Source organism: Rissa tridactyla, chromosome 9 (genome assembly GCF_028500815.1).
Source record: "Rissa tridactyla isolate bRisTri1 chromosome 9, bRisTri1.patW.cur.20221130, whole genome shotgun sequence".
Classification (NCBI taxonomy): Eukaryota; Metazoa; Chordata; class Aves; order Charadriiformes; family Laridae; genus Rissa; species Rissa tridactyla.
The window spans coordinates 15,075,209-15,093,611 of NC_071474.1; the positions used below are offsets into that span (position 1 = coordinate 15,075,209).

Below are 18,403 nucleotides of genomic sequence, written 5' to 3' on the forward strand. Positions count from 1 at the left end.
GTAAGTAATTACTTTCCCCATAAAAATTAAGAGTCATGGATGTATTAAAATAAGGACAGGAAGTATGCCTGAATCAGTAGTTGTATTTTAAATATAATCTAGCTAGATATTTTTAAAAATACAAAATACAATATTGACATAGTTTGATAAAGGCTTAGTGCTCTGATCGTGGAAAGATAACTTTTTGTTTTAGGAACACTAAAGACACGTGGTATGTGAACCACCCCAAAAAGTTAAGTAGCAAAACATTATGTTAAGATAACTAAATGGATAGACGGAAGAGAGAGTTCAGTGAAATAATGTATAAATGTTCGTATAGTATCTTGGCACACAAGGTGTTCAAATCATGATGAAAGTTTTTTAGGTATTATAATAGAGTTTTAGCAATGTATTTGTAAAAGAATAATGAACTTCACAAAAAGACCCTCTCCAAATTTATGATTGGCTAGAGAGAAAGCGTAGCCAGGATGACTTGAAAGTTCATAAAATGGAGAGCAATATCCTGGACTTACCAGAGATGGAAGTTGACTTCTCAAAATTGAAGATGTAACAGATGAGGGAGGTACAATCAATAACTAAGACAAGTTGAATAACTTACGGTTGATACACTAGTAGAGAAGAGAGGGCAAATCGATAAACATAGGAGGAGGAGACAGAGTGCTGGGTTTTGAAAATGAAATATACAGGAGAAGTGCAAAGGAACATATTTCACATATTAAGGCTGGATAAACGAATGTCGCACTAATTGGGAAGTGACATGATGAGGGCCTAGGGAAAAGTTTTAGCTCTTTTAGCCCTTTGGAGCTATTTTACAGAGAGATTCTAGAAAATCTCGGCATAGTCTAGCTGTGATGATTTATGCAAAAGTTAAAATTGAAATTTATAACCGTATTATGGCTAAGCAGTAGAGGTGTCTGCAGTGACATTTAATGGAATTGTCTGAAGGGGAGCAAGAAAAAGTCTATTCCTTTCAGCCAAAACAGGGTAGATACTAAAAGGCACTCTGTACATGGAGATGGGCTTGGCTGTTGATAAAAGGTACCATACCTTTTTATGGACCCACAGTGTGGTTACCAAAGAAACCTACTGGTGATAACCAGAAGTTGGAAGGTATTTTGTTGTCTTGTGATTCCTTCCTGTCCTTTAAGCAAATGAAGGATTTTTTCAGTCCTGGGTAATAAAATTCTCTTTGTTCAGTCATTTCCTGCACCAGCCTTATTAAGGGACAAGTTCTTACCGTACTCTTTTCCTGTTTACTCCATTTATACAACTTAGTGTGACGTTCCTCTATTGACAAAAGCTCAATTTTTTTTCTGTCTATAACAAATGTACTTATTATAAAACATCTAACTGGAACAAGTAACAAATACACACATGTGTTTCATTTCACTCTTTTCACTGAAATTAAACAAGAGTAATGGGGGGTTAATTATCCTAAAAATTGTTCTAACTATGTTCTTGCGTAAACATGAGGGAGAAAGGAAAGGGATAAAGAACAGAGCTCCTCCGAGGGGATTAGGAGATTCCCTAAAGCACAGCTGAGTGGTTGTGTAAAATGTGAAAAGAGAATCAGGAGTGTGCAGAGTTGGGGCAGATTAAGGGAGAGAGTTTGTGTGTGTGACTTCTCTCCCATTTTCACTGTTATTTTGGAAGTGGAAGCATGAATAGAAGGAATAAAGTGTCTTTGAGAAATAGGAGACATCAGGAGCAAGAGATGAAGAGGCTGTGGGTGGAAAAACTTGAAAAACTACTGAGTTGCTTTGGATAGTTTTTTTTAAAAGAAAAGCTTCTCCTAACACAAAAGCAGCATGAAAAAACTGTTGAGAAAACTGACAGGCAGCCTCTTCCCCCTTGCTTACCCCAGAAAAGAAAATGGATGAAAGGAAAATAGAAGTTGAATGCATGAGAATATTGCAAAACTATGACTCCTTATCAGAAATGTATGGCCATGTGGTCTCTCAATGGAATCTTGAGGCCTATGTCTATTTGAGTCCTTTTGTAGAAATGAGGTCACTGAAGATCCCCAGGAGAGCTCCAAGCATTCTGATATGAGTTTTCACAATGGTATAATGTTACTCAGAAATTCTTTCCTCAACCAGTTTTGGAAACCCTATTTTTATATCTACCTTGGAGGCAAAAAAAAGATGCTGTGATAGAGCAGTCTGAACTGCATCAGTTGACGAATCCAGACGAAACATGACATGATTGCCTCAGCAAGCATTACATCAACTGAAAGACCATACCAGACCATGCAGTGGGAGTCGTGTGGGCAACCTGCAGATGTTATGAGACATAAGAAACTTGACAAGTTGGAGGGAAAAACATGAAGTCTGGTATTTAAGTTGTAAAATTCTCATTCTATTAGTTAAAACATTGTAAAATGTATTCAGAACCTGATTCACAAGCAAATATAGGACTTCCCAGCGTTTGTCAAATATGCATTGTACACACTGCGAGGCAACAGAAATTGCTATCGAAATGAAATATCTGTTCAATTAAAAGGAACAAAAAAATCAGGAACAAAAGCTTCAGCTGAAATATGCTTGTGTATTTGGAAATCAAGATCTAAAGTTTGTGCCTCTGCACATCTTTAGTAAAAAGCCTTCAATTTAATTGTATGGAACGTATACTCAAAATAGTTATGGGTGCTGGTATAATACAAATTTAATAAATGAACAGCTCTGGTGGGACTTCTAAATTCATTATTTACTGATTCTTACATCTTTGCAATGTAAAGATCCATTTTCTTTCTCCTGTGAACACTGCGTGTTTTATACTCTTATTTAGTTCTTCAGTACTTCATAGAAGCATAGTATACCAGGTTGGAAGGGACCTCAAGGATCATCTGCTCCAACCTTTCTCGGCAAAAGCACAGTCTAGACAAGATGGGTCAGCAGTCTGCCCAGCTGAATCTTAAAAGTGTCCAATGATGGGGAATCCGTCACTTCCCTGGGGAGATTATTCCAATGGTTGATTGTTCTCAGTATGAAAAACTTTCCTCTTGTGTCCAATTGGAATCTCAGGTCCCTTTCCACAGAGCTGCTCCCCAGCTGGGTAGATCCCAGTCTGTGTTGCAGTCCTGGATTGTGTTTTCCCAGGTGCAAGACCTTACACTTGTCCTTGTTGAACTTCATAAGGTTCATGTTAGCCCACTCTTCCAGCTTATCCAGGTCTTCCTGCAGTGTGGTTGTCCCTTCCAAAGTGTCCAGTTCCTCACTCAGTTTGGTGTCATCAGCAAACTTCATCAGGGTACACTTGATCCCATCATCCAGGTCACTTATGAAGATATTAAACAGTGTTGGGCCCAGTATCCATCCCTGGGGGACACCACTTGTGACAAGTTGCCAGTTTGGAAAGGAGCTATTGACCACCACCCTCTGAGTGTGGCACGTCAGCTAGTTTCCCACCCCCTGCACAGACCATTTGTCTGGACCGTAACACGTAAGTTTCTCTAGGAGGAGGCTGTGGGGGGAACTGTGTTGAAAGCCTTGGAGAAATCCAGGTAGACAATGCCCACCACTTGCCCCTCATCAACCAAGCAGATTACTTTGTCGTAGAAGGCAATCAGGTTTGTCAAGCACGATTTGCCCTTGGTGAATCTGTGCTAGATTTTCCCAATCATATGTTTCATTTGACTTATGATAGCCCCCAGGAGGATTCTTTCCATAACTTTTCCAGGGAGTGAAGTAAGACTGATGGGCCTATAATTTCCTGGATCCTCCTTTAAGCCCTCCTTGTAGATGGGTATGACATTAGCCTTCTTACAGTCTTCTGGGACGATCTCCACGACTTCTCAAAGGTTATGGAGAGCAGCTTCACAAGTATGTCGGTGAGCTCTCTTAACACCCTAAGATGTTAAGGGCAAGTTGATTTGTCGGGGTCAAGCTCCTGTAATAGTTTGCATACCAACTCTTTCTTCACTGGTGGTGGGTCTGTATTTGCATCAACCTGGATCGTTGTTCCTAAGGCCTGGGGCCAAACAGTGCTGGTAAAGACAGAGGTGAAGAAAGTGTTGAGGACCTCTGCCTGTTCAGCATTGTCAGTGATTAATTCCTGTCCTGTTTAACAGTGGGCCAGTTCCCACTGTTAAACAATTTCCTTTTGTTTCTGCTTGTTGTTTACATACCTGAAGAACCCTTTCTTGTGATTTTTGACATCTCTGGCCAGTTTAAATTCAAACTGAGCTTTTGCTTTTCTGACCTGCTTTCATTTTCTCATGTAGCGATGTATCACACACTTTAAGACCAGATTAGTTATATAGAATGTATAAGGTCTTGTCCAATATGTTTTCTTCAAGAAAAGGGACGTTGCTTTGGTTAAAAATAAGAACTTTGGATAGGTGGAGGATAGAGCACAAAGAGTGAGAACAAGTGAACCCTTTGCTCATGGTTTAAATAGAATACATATTTTCCAAAATCAGATAGAACTTTTGTCTTAAGAGATAGTGAAGCAGTGACCATGCCCAGCACTGCACAGATATTGCAATGTAACCGGTTGCTGCATGCACAGCACAAAAATGAGTGTATTCTTACACAACAGGACCAGACTCTCTTTAACACCTGAACCCACCAAGTATGGAATATGAGCTGTTCTGAGAATGTGCATCTGAGGTTCAGGGACTTCGATATTCTTAAAATGTAGCAGACTGCAGATTTGACAGCACAAATAAAGAAAAAGCATTTTTAATTGTCATGACAGGAATTTCTTAGTTTAGGATTGAACTAGAGACGTAATACTATCTAGGATAAATACTTTTGGCGTTTATTTACGTTTTGCTTCATACATTGATTCTTCTCATTTTCTTTGAAGCTGAGTTCAGTTTCCATCCATTAATCTGTGGCTTTACATTTAGCACTTTGTTAGAACTAGACAGTGGAAACAGTTTTCATTAAATTTTTGCCTAAGTAAAATCAATAGAGAGAAGACATTCGTAAGTGTCTAGCTTTAATATGCAGTTTAGTATTTTTGGAAATGGAAATGATCATATTCAGACAACTTAATGATTTTTCCAATGAAAACCTAGCATATTCTGTTTATTAAGAAGTTCCACCAAATAGTATTGTATGGTGACTTATGAGTTGAGGATTAGAGACTGTCATGCAAGTGAGGAAGACGGTTTTTAATAGCAATGTTTTAGGTAAACTGAGATTTTATAATATTGCTCTAAGAATGACAGAGAAATTGGGAAAATTATGGCCTATGAGACAGAAATAATTGTAGCAAGAGGAAACAATGACTAATAGAGCACTCTCCTGGTCATCCTCCTGCTTCACTGAGAAATGTGAAAATGTGTGGCTTTTACAAAGGTTAGAAAAAGTAATATGTAGTGGTTTTCTGTGATATTTGCTGCTTAGGGACCAAATTCTGAAATAGTTTGTGAAAGAAAAGTCTTTTTACCTAAAAATAAGGTGATAAAATACTAATAATACAAAAATCCTTACTTACATAGATGCTTTAGAATTTGACCTTTGATTATCACTTCTATTTATAATAACTCAGCTGCTTGGTGTTGCTGCTGCTATCTTCAGTGTATGGTAAATTTTGTGTGCTTCTAGTGTGTGTTAAGCTTTGTTAGATTCTTACATATAATAACACTGCAACAGTAACTATGATAGTTGCATAACACCCAGAACAACGATAGCTGCGTAATAGACATCAGTCTCTGATTGTTTTAAGTATGGAAACTAGCATGAGTTTTAGAAAGGAAGTTCAGAGACACTTGTAATTAAGTATATGCGTAGCCCATAAACACTGAAATACACAAATGTCATAAGCGTGTATTTTAGTAAATGCTTGGACATAAGGAACAGAGAGAAGATTGACTCAACAACAGAAAAAAACAAATCCTTGTATGGATTCACACCCAGGAAAGAACCCCAAATTTTCCATTATGTATAGTTCTTAGATCACAGGTTTAACAATGCACAAAAGGACAGCATGTGTAGACCAATACAATTGTGCTTCATTACCATGATGACAAGGGGTTAACCAAATTGTAGAGTAGTGAGCTTAATAATGACTATTAGGAAGGAGGCTGTCTCCTTTCTGTGCTGCTTTCCAGCTCCCAGAGTTACAGCGCCTCTGCTTATGAGAGATGGCTACCATCATCCTTCTAGAAAAAATGATCCCAAAAGGAAAAGGCCTTTGTATAAACTAGTCCTCAGATGAATGCTGTTAACTGTCCTTCCAATTTGATGGGGAAATTCTAGGATGCATGCTTCTTTTCTGACAAATGTGTGTCTCATATGTTCCTTCAAATATATCTCCTTCCCCTGAGTAGGGTAAAAGATTTTGCAAAATACTCTGAAGTCCCTAATTCCTTTCTTGGATTTGTTTCAAAGAGTTTGATCTGAAAGAGGACTTGAGATTAACTCCAGTAATTGCGTTTCTGGAGTAGAGTTAAGATAGAGCTTAGGAAAAAGAAATAACATTTCTTTTTTTGCCCAGACCTTTATCTGAAATCCAGAAACATGAAATGCGGCTTTCATTAGGGTAAGAAATACGTGATAAGAGTCAGTGCTTATTTACATAAAGATGTACCTAGATTCTTGGTTCCATCTCCTTGCTCAGAATGACCAGATGAGCCATTGCCCTGAAGTACAGCACCCAGTAAGCTCCTTGTCTTCCATTTCTGTCACCATCCATTTTAAAAATTCTTTAGGCTTTTTCTGCCTGCAGCTCACACAACTTAGAGATGGTATCTCAGTCTCTGATTTGCAAAAATAAACCCTAGACTATGCATTTGAATAGCTTCTTATGCAGTCTAGCTCTTTGTACAATATGAGGAGACTTGGTCTCTCTCTCTTGAGTTTGTCGGAGTGCTTGGCATACCCTTTGGCTTTCTTTGAATTAGTTTTTGAATCCAAGCCCCAGCTTTAGCATCCATTAACATCTTGAGCACAGCAATAAATTATGCTAAGAAATCCTTGAGCTCTCTGTAACTTGTTGGGAAATGAACAATAATTTCAGTCCCTTAGTTGAAGGATGGTTTCTCACTGAGCTCGTTCGTCTGTAGATGAAGTTTCTCTTACATCAAACCGAGTAAGAAAAGGAGAATCAACCCTGCATGTGACTCTAATTGTTGACTATTTTGTCAGGGAACCAGAGAACTTCTACACTAACCTAACTACCTGGGTCTGTGAAGGATTTTGACTATGAATTTTTTTAATAGACTCTTCTTCGGGACTCGTTTCTTCTATGTATTTTAATGCTTTTGGATAATCTTTGCTTTCAATTGTGTGTGCATTTTGATATATGTTGGAATTTGCCTTCAGTTGTGGCCCCAAATGCAGATAAATGAACTGCTGTGAACTGTGACATACGACATTTTTGAGCAGTGTCTGAGTATTCTATGTCAAGGTCACTTTTAGGGACAACAAATAGAATTATACGGCTTCTTCTGTCATTATTCTTAGCCGGAAAGATATATTACAGTTGAAAAAACATTGCTACTGCTTCTAACATTTAGAATCAAACTCAAGATGTGCCACAACTATTTATAGCACAAATTAGAAGTTGTACTTACAGTTGTCAAGTACTGATTTTAGCATTATAACATGATGTCAGGAAGGAATGTAATATAACATGGAATTTGTAAGAAGCTGTCTTCCTTTTTACAATGCTATTTTTAGCGTCCTCCAAGCAGTTTTAATGGTGTCCACAAATGTCAAGCCGAGGCTCTTTTCCTTCTTCTTTACCTATAGATGTATAGATGTTAGAATTGAAAAATGAAGAGGGCGTTGAAAATATTAAATTTACATAATATACTTAGAAGCAAAACCATCTGAGCAGATTAATACTGAAGAATGGCAGGCATAATAAAATCTCAGTCATGTTCTGCTCTGCAGTTTACATTACTGCTTATTGTATACAATCTTAACATCAGCATTTTTCATAATCCTGGCAATTCAGCCTGTCAGTTTAGTGAAATACGGCTGACAGAATGCTAAGTGCATCTCTCTGACACAGTGCAAGCTAGGAGCAAGGGAAGAGTAAGCTTTTTGGGAGTCATGTACTTGGAGATAAATATCAAATGTTAATTGATCCCCTAGAATTTTCTGTTCTTATTTATTTCACATTTTCTCTGAATATTCATGTAATAGTATGTGTATATATATTTATATGTATGTATATTAAAGCAAACTAGAACCCTGTCCTGGCTAGAAAGAGGTCTCAGAAGAAAGATTCAAAAGCTGATGTTCTCTTCTTGACTGACATTCACCTGTTATAGGACCTTAAGCAACTAATTTTTACTTTGTCGTCTTCCCCGTTGCCTGACTTGTCTTTTTAAACTGTGAGTTTTGAAGGTCAGTGATTTTTCTCTTATTACATATTTTAAAGTTCCTGTATAGTAATTTCTTAAACCTACCAGAGCCTCTAAGTGCTATTGTAATGCAAATGATAAATTATGTATTATTATTACATGAGTAATCTTAGAAACATGAGTAACCAAATTAAAGTAAACGTGACTATTCATACATAAAGCTGTCTCTGAGGATAATTGTGGCAGGAGGGTGCATGCTATAGCCATACCAATTACACTTCCCCACAGGAAAAAAGGCTTGCACTTGTATATAGTACATATACATATAAAGTCTTTATCAGTATTCTGCAGCCTTAAGTTGTGCACATGCCTTTATATTCTTAAATGAATGCACAAATGGTATTATAACAATAGGGATAGATTGTTTAAAATACATATAAAAGTTAGGGAGATAAAAAACAGATAACAGTGTATGTTGTGAAGTAGACATGACACAATTTTTAGCCCTTCCGTTAGATAAGGTACAAACTAGCCAGCAAGTGACAGAGACTAGAAGCATGCTGTGAAAATTTCCAATATTGTCCAGTAACTCCTGGCAGATGGTAAGCCACTAGAAGCATTCTTGATTCTTTACTAGAAGAATAATGACTGGAAAAAAGTTCTGCAGGCGTTAACTAGCTTGTCATTATATGACAGATTGCTTCATAATAAACAAGTCAACAAAAATGAACACAATATTCATTGAAATACTGCAGGCATTTCCCACATTGTTCATGCAAACAGTCCTGCTGGTGGACTTAAATGGAACATTCCTTTCAATCTTGTCATTTTACAGTTGGCTTCTCTACTTGCTCTGGTAGGACCGATTTGTATTGGCATTTGTACTTATCATAGAGATGCTAATCTATGTTTGACATTAGATTTCAAGCACAGTCTACATCAGCCTTCCCTCATCACACCTGTGATGGAATCAGCAATGCTGCTCCTCTAAATGAGGTCTGCAAATTCATTGTCTGTGTGACACAGTGCAGAAGATGCAGATCATGATGTCTAATGAGGTTTACTATCACTGGTTTGCACCTTAAGTCCTAAAAGTAATGTAGCTGAAAGAGGAAGATATCTTGCATTATCAGCAGCATGGAGGTCAATGGTCGTTTGTTCCATGCCCATCAAATGCAAGGTCTGGGATATGGTATAAGAAATACCTAAAACATCGTCTGCTTGAATGGTGCCACCTCTGCTACAATTAGTGAAGCTGAACCAGCTTTGCTGGTAGTTACTGTGGGGTTTAACTGAATGAAAAACCTCCATTCTGACATTTGGGAGAAGTGTGGAAGGAAGCTTCTGTTTCTGATGAGCTACATCTGATGACTATTTGAAGTTCTACAAGGCTTTAACTTATTTTCGTGAGATCTATTTTAGTATGCCCACACTTGCATAAGAACTCTGTCAAATGGAAATGAATTGGATAATCGAGACTTTTGTGGATAATGTGACATGTTTTAAAATGCCTATTTCAGTGGATTTCTCTTGGGTTTATATTTAAAATACATAAGTGATTGTTTGATTTGAATAAGAAATGAAATGGTCATTTGGATTTCAAATAATTTTTTTATCTCTAGAGATATCAAAGATTTTTTTTTTATTATTTTATCTTTTATTCCAGGGGTGTTTTTAATTGCCTCTTTTCAGGCTTTGATAAAGGAGCTCTTAGAAACCATGACATTTGTTAATAAAACAAATTTCATGCAATGGAGGAATGTTAATCAAAACACAGTACTATGAAAAGCTCAGCTACCTTTTTAGCAATTTAAGAACCTTAAGAAGAGACCAAATCCTGCCACCCTCATGAATAAAGCTGCTAGTACACTGAGTTGTATTTTGCATAATAACATACTGGGCTGCATTTGAAAGACCACAGCCCACAGGTTGAAGGAAGTGATTGCTTCACAACCTATGGCACTGCATTTGGATGGTTGTTTCCAGTTTTGATTCCCCAGTACAAGACAGAAATTTTCAAACTGGAGAACTACACTGGAGGACAGCCAAGAAGATTAGGGGGATGGAACACCTGATGTGTAAGGAGGAGCTGAGGGAGCAGTCTGTACAGCCTGAGGAAAACACAGCTAAGGCCAGTGCCAATTGCGTTCTTCAACTTCCTAATGAGATGTTATAAGGAAAAGCCAGAGCCAAACCACTTCTAGAAGTGCACAGTAAAAGACCCGAGCACAATTATCAGGTAGGGACACTCAAATTAGCTATAAAGGAGCAAATCTATGTTCTACAGTGAGAGGGGCCAAACACTGAAATACGTTACCCACAGAGATTGTGTCATTTTAATGTTTGGAGGTAGTCAGAATTCAGCTGTACAGGCCCTGGGCAGCCTGACATTACTTTGAGGTTGTCTCTGCTTTGAGCTAGATGACCTTCAATGTCTATTCCAGCTTAAATTGTTCAAAAATTCTATAAAAATAGCTGATTAGCTCAAAAAAAACATCCAGTCTGCTGTCCATGTGGTCAATACTGGATGCACTGGATGCCTGGAGAAAGTGTGTATCACAGTCATCATTGCTATTGTTTGAAATAGTAGCCATGATATTATAGCCTTTCTAGTTAAGGACAAGATTTTGCTCTATCACAATTCTATGATACTTGTTGACACAGGTCTTAACTTTATTTCCTTTTTGTTGACATTCAGAGCAAATCTTTGGAATTCATGATATAGTCTGTCAGTCCTGTACAGCTAATTATTTCTGAATGTGTTTAACTTTTTATAATTTTTTTAATAAATATTTATCTCTTTTTCATTTTTTTTAATAAGTAGTTTGTGGCTAATTAGTTTTGTGGTACAAGATGTTGTACTGTCTCAAATTGCGGTACATCAGTAAAGAGGATAAAGAATGCAGAGCAGAGTAATAGAATAAAGTTTATTTTCTTGTGTCAACACAAGTCATGAATGACAGAATAAAAGAAAGCCGTGAATCAGATGTGAAATGGCTGTTTCTAATGTGCAAAACCGGTATTTCTCACAGCTCCTGTTGTGCATACCTGTCTGAGCTGTGGTAGCAAACATGCAAGCTTGTGAAGGCAGTGTTGAAAACTAGAAGTTTACTTTCCTTATAGGATTCCTCTTACTACTGGCTCTGACATGAGTATTGATCATAAATGCAAAAAGTGGAAAAGCAATGGTATCATTGTGTGGAGAAGGGGCTGGAATAGTGCTGAAGCCGGAGTTAAGCAAGTAGTTTTACTTTCTGAATCAGGATTAAATTATCTGGAAGTCACACTATTAAACTATAGGAAACTTTAATGAAATAAAGCCTAGCTAAACCCTGGCAAGCTATGCGATGTCATTTCCAAGCATGTTAATGCTTGGAGAAGTGTATTTTATGGCCAATATCACAGCACAATGAGATCCACAGGAATATTAGGTACTAGTTCATTAGCATGTTAAATCAATTTCACTGGCTGAAAATGTTGATTAGGTTAACTGTCCACATTACATTACTAACCTACCTTGGACAAATTAAAAATCTATTATTTGAGTCTCTGATGAATACACCTACGGGTATCATAGCTGCCACGAAGCAAATTAATTACATGTGAAAAGTAAAAGTTTTTTACCAAAACACAGTGGTGCTTTCTGTTGCATGATCTTTTTTCATCACAGTAATCTCCTGCTAAGAGGTCACTGTGTTGGATAAAATGAAGCAGGATATATGGGAATGGCAGTCAGTCCTGCAGGGCTGCATAAAAAAATGTGTCCATGTAGTGATGAAATTGCAAATATCCATACCCTGGGGGCTGGGTGGAATGATTTCATTGGTATCTCCAGTTGATGATTATGCATTAGGCTTATATTTCTGAGGGACACGCAAGTTGGTATCCCTGAACATGAACTTTAGGTACCTAACTGAAGTCTGGTGGGATGCATCGAGCACACTGTGCCAAACCACAGTAATTTAAGCAACATAGTGCAAAGATAATTGTAGTTTGTGTGGGCACATGTTTTCACAAGTTAAAATGTATACACATATATATACACTACTAATCAAACAAATGCATTTTTGTCAGACCCAGTCCTGCGTTATGGCCAGCTTTGCATTATGGACAAAAGACAGTGTCAGTATTAAATAAACTTTTAAATATTTCCTCAGAGCAACATTGTCAAAGTTCATGCCTGAGCACTCAGACTGGACTGGAGGTAAAGAAATTTAGACAGTTACAGCTAAAATACATTTGAGCTTTTGAACAACAATTAATTTTGTGTTAACAGGATTAATACAAAGTTCTGTAATTGAGCATCCATTAGCATAATGAAGGCATATCAGTGATCTCAACTAGCAAATGCTTCATATTAAAGTGACAGAGCTAATGAGCGGTTTAAGTAATTTTTCTTTGCAGATACTATCAGGGTCAAATACGTCCATGGAAAGAATACATTACTTGTATTGCTGTCCTATTAAAGTTGCACACCTTTCTTGTTCTTTCTTTGGCAATAAGAAAAAAATTTTACATTTTTACAAAAATTCTTAGAGAATATTTTCTGAATTTGATTAGTGCTTCAATACAAGGTCAAAATACTTCGGATCAAATTCTCTGCTAGCGTAAAGTCGTGTGCTAAACTCAAGACAAAAGCCATACAGCTCCACATGTTTCCTTATGAACGTGTTTTTTGATGATTTTCTGTGTTGATGGTGAACTGCTAGTGTATTCGCATGGCTCTCCCTGCACCGCTGTACTATAAACAGCTCTTTTACGACTCAGAGGTTCTGTGCGGGACTTCCTGCTCTCTAGATGCGTGACCTGCTTTGGTCTGCTTCTCTGCCCTGAGAACTGCTCGTCTTGATGTCAGTCCCACCCCGCCAGTAAGGACAGACTTTTTTTTTTTTTTTTTTTTTTTTTTTTTTTAAAAAGAGACAGACAAATAGCTCTCCTTTTAAATACGATGTGAAACATGCAGTGTCTGTCACTAAAATGTCAGCTTTTGCTAGTAGCTAACAGTGAAGATACTAAATGAAAGATTAAGGCTTTTCTTTTACATAGAATAAGAAGCAGCTGGGATCTGTGAGAAAGTTGTAGAAAAATACTTACTTGATAACAGCAAAAAATACCTAAAAAGGACTGTTTTTCAAAGATGACATGAAGCATAAGACCAAAACTAGAAGTTTTATCAAAAGTATGCATTTTTCTACCCTTTATGTTCTTTACTGTTTTATCCATACTTCAAGGTGAAAGTCTTCAAACGGTGAATTGGGTTCAACTAGTATAAACCAATATAGCTTCATAGAGAACTTCACTATTTTCCAGTGTAATAAGGGAATTAAGGAAAACCTGTAGCTGCTAACCATCTGAGCCAACCGTTTGAGGTTTTTCATAAGACATCTGATTAATCTAAAGTTTGAGGAGTTCTCTGCAAGATAGATGGATGTTTCTTGATTTAAAATGTCATGTGAGGGAATTGGTGCAACATTCAACTAATTACTTATTTTTTATTTGGGAAGTTTTTATTTGAAGATTGGATAGTTTGTATAATTGCACAAAACACAAAATACAGTAAGTGCATACTAGGGGAATTATTTTGTGGAAATACTTGCCTTTCTGCTGTGCAGTTGTAAGCATAATTTCTAGCAGCAGGTGAACTGATGTAATGTGATTGATTGCAGGTTCCCTCAAGAGCTGAACATGGGGAAAATCAGTGCTGAAATCATGTGGACTCTGTTTGCCCAGGACATGAAATATGCTCTGGAAGGTAATTAGAACAAACTATTAATTGCACTAGAGAGTTCACCAAGACTGATTAGCCACTACAGATCACACCTGGCATCAGATTTCTGTGGGTGGTAAGAGTTTTCTGACATACTTGTTTAAGATGTTTCATAGGTTAGTGAAAAAGAAGTGTTGTAAAGGGAGAAAATCATTGCACTGCAACTATATGAAGTCATCTGTAGAAGAAGGAGACAAACTGTGACTTGAAATGCTACTTGTTACCTAAATCTGACAAAATCATCAATGTCCAAAGAACCACAAATATGCTTGCTAGAGAGCATTGTAGGCATTCCATTTTTTCTTACCAGCTGAAAAATGCTAACTTGCCTGTAAAAACATTTACAAAATGAAATTATGGAGGAAACACACACAGATAATTAAACATTTTTGTTTTCAAAAGGCAGGTTATATTCATTCTAACTCCAACAGAATCAAATGCAGTTTCCTTTTATTCTTTAAGATATACGTTTAACCTGTGTTTAACCATAGACAAAATATACTTATGTTCTCTATAGCAAATAATCTCTAACTAATAGTTTCAAACCTACTCATTAAAATATGGCTATTGCAGAAAACCAAGTAAAAATACCTGAATGAAACTTTTTTAAAAAATACAGAAGAGAAGGAGTTAAGGAAATAGTCTTAATTAATGATAGAAATATTGCCAGTCCATATACATGTATTCACACAAACTTTTAGATCATTATTAAAATCCTGACTCTTGAAAATAAGTTCATAAACCTCTGAAACCTCTGTTGAACTAGTGGGGTTTTTTTGGAGAATAAAAAATGATGATGTTAGCTGAAGTTCACTAATTTTCTTTACCTACTAAACAGATTTCACGTTTCAATATGAGGGAAATGAAAGAAGATCTTAGTTTCCATCTGCGTATAGAGTTTCCATTAGAGTGTAGCTAAGATGAATTGGAAACTAAATGGATCAAATCTGAATTTGGTCAGTAAACTAGTTTTTTGCATTGTAAAATATGTAATAAAATGCATTCTGTTGGTCTTTTATGTATACAGGCTTTACAGAATTTCTCTCCATACAGTAAAAATTGTTATTCAGAGAAAGAAAGGATTTATAGCGATAGCCAATTTTTTTTTTACTTCCACTGTAGCAGAAACAGCTAATTGTGATTTTTAGGTAAGCAAAACTCACATTATCTTCAGTAAAACCTGATACTAACTACAGAGCAAGTCTGCCAGTGGTGAAAGTATGAGGTTGGATTTAAACAACAATGCAACTCAACAGCCATAAAGGATTAAAAAAAAAAAAAGAATAGTTGAAGATTAATTTCTGTATTATTTGCTCCAGAATGTCTAATGTGATAATATCAGTGTGGTGGTACTTTGCTGATACTGTAGATTTTTATGATGATAAAGAAAAAGAGAGAAAAGATGAGTACCTAGAATGGCTATTAATGAAAGAATTATCTTTATCCATTTGCTGTTGTGTTACTTTGTTTTGTTAGTTATATTATTTGAATGTGTAATTTGCACACTAAGCACAGGATAAGAAAAAGATAGGAAGAAAGGAAGGAATGAATTACAGGGGCAGTGATTATAATGTGTAGAATGACAACAGAAGACATGGAAACATAGAGTGGTTTGGGTTGGAAGGGACCGTAAAGATCACCTAGTTCCAATCCCCCTGCCATGGGCAGGGACATGAGAAATCAAATCTAAGATGTGGGTAGAAGAGATGTTCAAATTAATATTTGAAGGTGATGTTCTGTAGTCATGTCAGAGTGAATCAGAAGTAAAAGTTTGGGAAAGCTGATGTCAGGCAGGAGATCATCCTTTGAGAGTGATCAATGAAGCCAAAAGCTACCAAGAGCTGAGAAGCATGAAAACCAAATGAAAGCCACTATTTTGTGTTAGAACATATTCCTGGTTACATCAGTGAGAACAACTTTGTATCTGGAGAGGCTGTAAATCAGGAACAGGTGTCAGAAGGTGGCGGTTCAGCAACTCAGTGTTCTGATTGCACTTACAGATAGCTAGCACAGATTAATAAGAATTTCTAATAGCCATTATATCGTCATGTGTTCATAACTTTGAATGTATAGTTATGCTCTGTACACAACCGTCCCCAGTGCTTGTAGTGTTTTAGCCATTGAACTATAAACATTCTGTACTGCAACGAGATAATTCATGAAGGATAATTCACTCTATTTGTTAAGTAGGGCATACTGATTACTCAAAAGGCAGCTTCAGATCAAGTCATTGTTTGTTTCTTGCTTGTAAGGAATAGAACAGGAAGCTCTTGAGAAAGAGTTACTTATACAGTATATGAAGTGTGGATGGTTGGGCTGGATCAGGACTTTAAAACAAATATTAAAGTTAATATCTTAATTCTGCAGAGAGAGATATGGAGGACTCATTAGGAGGCACTTGACTTTCTACATCTATTCCAAACCAGTCCCTACATATGGTGCCATCTCTGTGTTGCTGTGGATACTGTCTGTCTGAGGAGAGTAAATGCCGTTTTTGTCATTAGAATTTCTAAGTCACTCCCAGAATCAGTAGTGAAACAGCTCCTGTGTATAAATAATAATTAAAGGAAATGCAAATTAATTCTAAATTATTATAAATATGCATAATTTCACCTTCTATGGTTTTATTCCTAAACAGAAACCTCAATAAATCTAGTCACAAAATACAGATCAGCATGCTATTTCTCTGTCCAACTTTGCTGTTTTTAAATCATTAATTATTTCCATGGATATTCTACAAACTGAGTTTGATTCTCCAGTTTTTAATAACAATAATTTTTTTTCCTTCAAAATGTGCAAAATTAGAAGCAAGACCTTAAATACAGTCACACTCGATCCTCATGGTTTTAACGGAGTTCATTAGAATGCATTGCGTTCTGCTATGTCAGTCTCGCCTTCCAAGTTATTAACATAGGCTACCATCTGTTCATATATGGTGTCCAGGGCTGCGATTGTAATCTTTGCCTGATTCAATTTAGTATTAATCTCCTGAAGCAGCATCTTTTGCATTATAAAGTTGATTCCTTTCTGCATCCAATCAAGAGGCAATGAAATAGTCCATCATCATTTGCAAAAGGATTGCTGATGTGATAAAAAAGGTTAAATTAACTCATCCAAGATCCTGTTTCTGGTTTTTCCAACTTTATATATTCCCAAATATATCCAGCCACTCCCTTCAGCATAAATTCAGGAAATGAATGCCATAACTCCATTCCCTAAGAGAGGATAAATACTGAAACATCCAGTGTACACTGCTTTGTCCTGAGAGCAGTTCAGAATGGCCGCTCGGGGGATGCGTGGTGCTGCAGCTGCTGCTGGAGAATCGCTGCTCAGCAGCAGTGCTGCCTCCCCTCTTCGCGACAGGGGCCGATGGGCCCTGTGAGCCAGGTGCCCGCAGCCATCTCACCCCTCTGCCTTCTCTTCTCCTTTGATTCTTGCCCACGACAGTCTAGCTAGGAGGCTGCTGTTGTGACATGGAGAAGACAGAGGGAACAGCAGCTTCCGTAGCAGTGGCCTCGTGCTAGAGAAGGGTACAGCGGCTGCATGTCTCACCGAATGCCAAGGCAGCATATTCGCACGTGACAGGGTAGACTGCTGCTGTCAGGGGAAACAGCTTGTTTTTTGGGTGAGGGAGGAAAGGGCATCCCTAAGCACAGTTCAGGTCTCCATGGCTGCCAAGATCAGGGCTACGCTCTGCCAAGCTGTGACATGCCTTGCAAACAACACTCTGCTAAAATCTGGTACTGAGTTCATAACTTCGTTCTAGATTTTCTTCCACTTTAAATTCGTAACAATGTTTAGCCTTTGCATAGTATGAAAAGTTTTATGCAAACTTTAATAAATTAAGTCCAAAACAGTTCTATTTTTTCCTGATCTAGGGAGTCTGGGATTATTTTCATGTATAGATTTTGCATGGAGACGGTATCGTGTTTCTCATTGAGAACTGACTTCATTAGCTCATTAGATTTGGGCCTTTTTTTTCTTCTTTGCAGCTTATTCATGAAACAACAGTGATTTGCATTTATTTTGTACAACCATATCTGTGCTTGTAGGGTGCTAATATTTGTGTAGTGTCTGGTCCTCAAATTATTCTGTATTTATGGTACAAACAAATGAGAACAGAGAGAGAATTTCACCAGCAGTGCAAGTGATTTGTTACTGACTTCATATGGTAAGAAATCTTTTCCTTTCCAAGTGTGAAGATGTGAAGGTTAAAAGATAATGAGAGAGTAATGAGCTGAAATTAGACATGCAATTACAAAAGTATCTTTTTTTGTTCTATGTCCTCAGAAATGTCTTTTTCAGATCTTTCATATCTCTAACTTTCTGAATAGGTCAGATCAAACGTCCAAAGCTATCCAGTCTGTTAGAAA

General features: G+C 37.1%; 1 protein-coding gene across 7 annotated transcripts in view; it reads left to right on the forward strand.

Moving 5' to 3' along the window:
• UNC13C (unc-13 homolog C) overlaps window positions 1–18,403 on the forward strand; it is a 228,027-nt gene that overhangs the window by 159,305 nt on the left and 50,319 nt on the right. For all 7 annotated transcript variants that reach the window (XR_008468536.1, XM_054215056.1, XM_054215054.1 and 4 more), the window contains one exon: window positions 13,930–14,015. Coding sequence is in view for 6 of the 7 variants with exons in the window: in XM_054215056.1 (XP_054071031.1) it covers window positions 13,930–14,015 (86 nt within the window). In the remaining variant the exon portion in view is untranslated. The remainder of the gene's footprint in view (window positions 1–13,929; window positions 14,016–18,403) is intronic.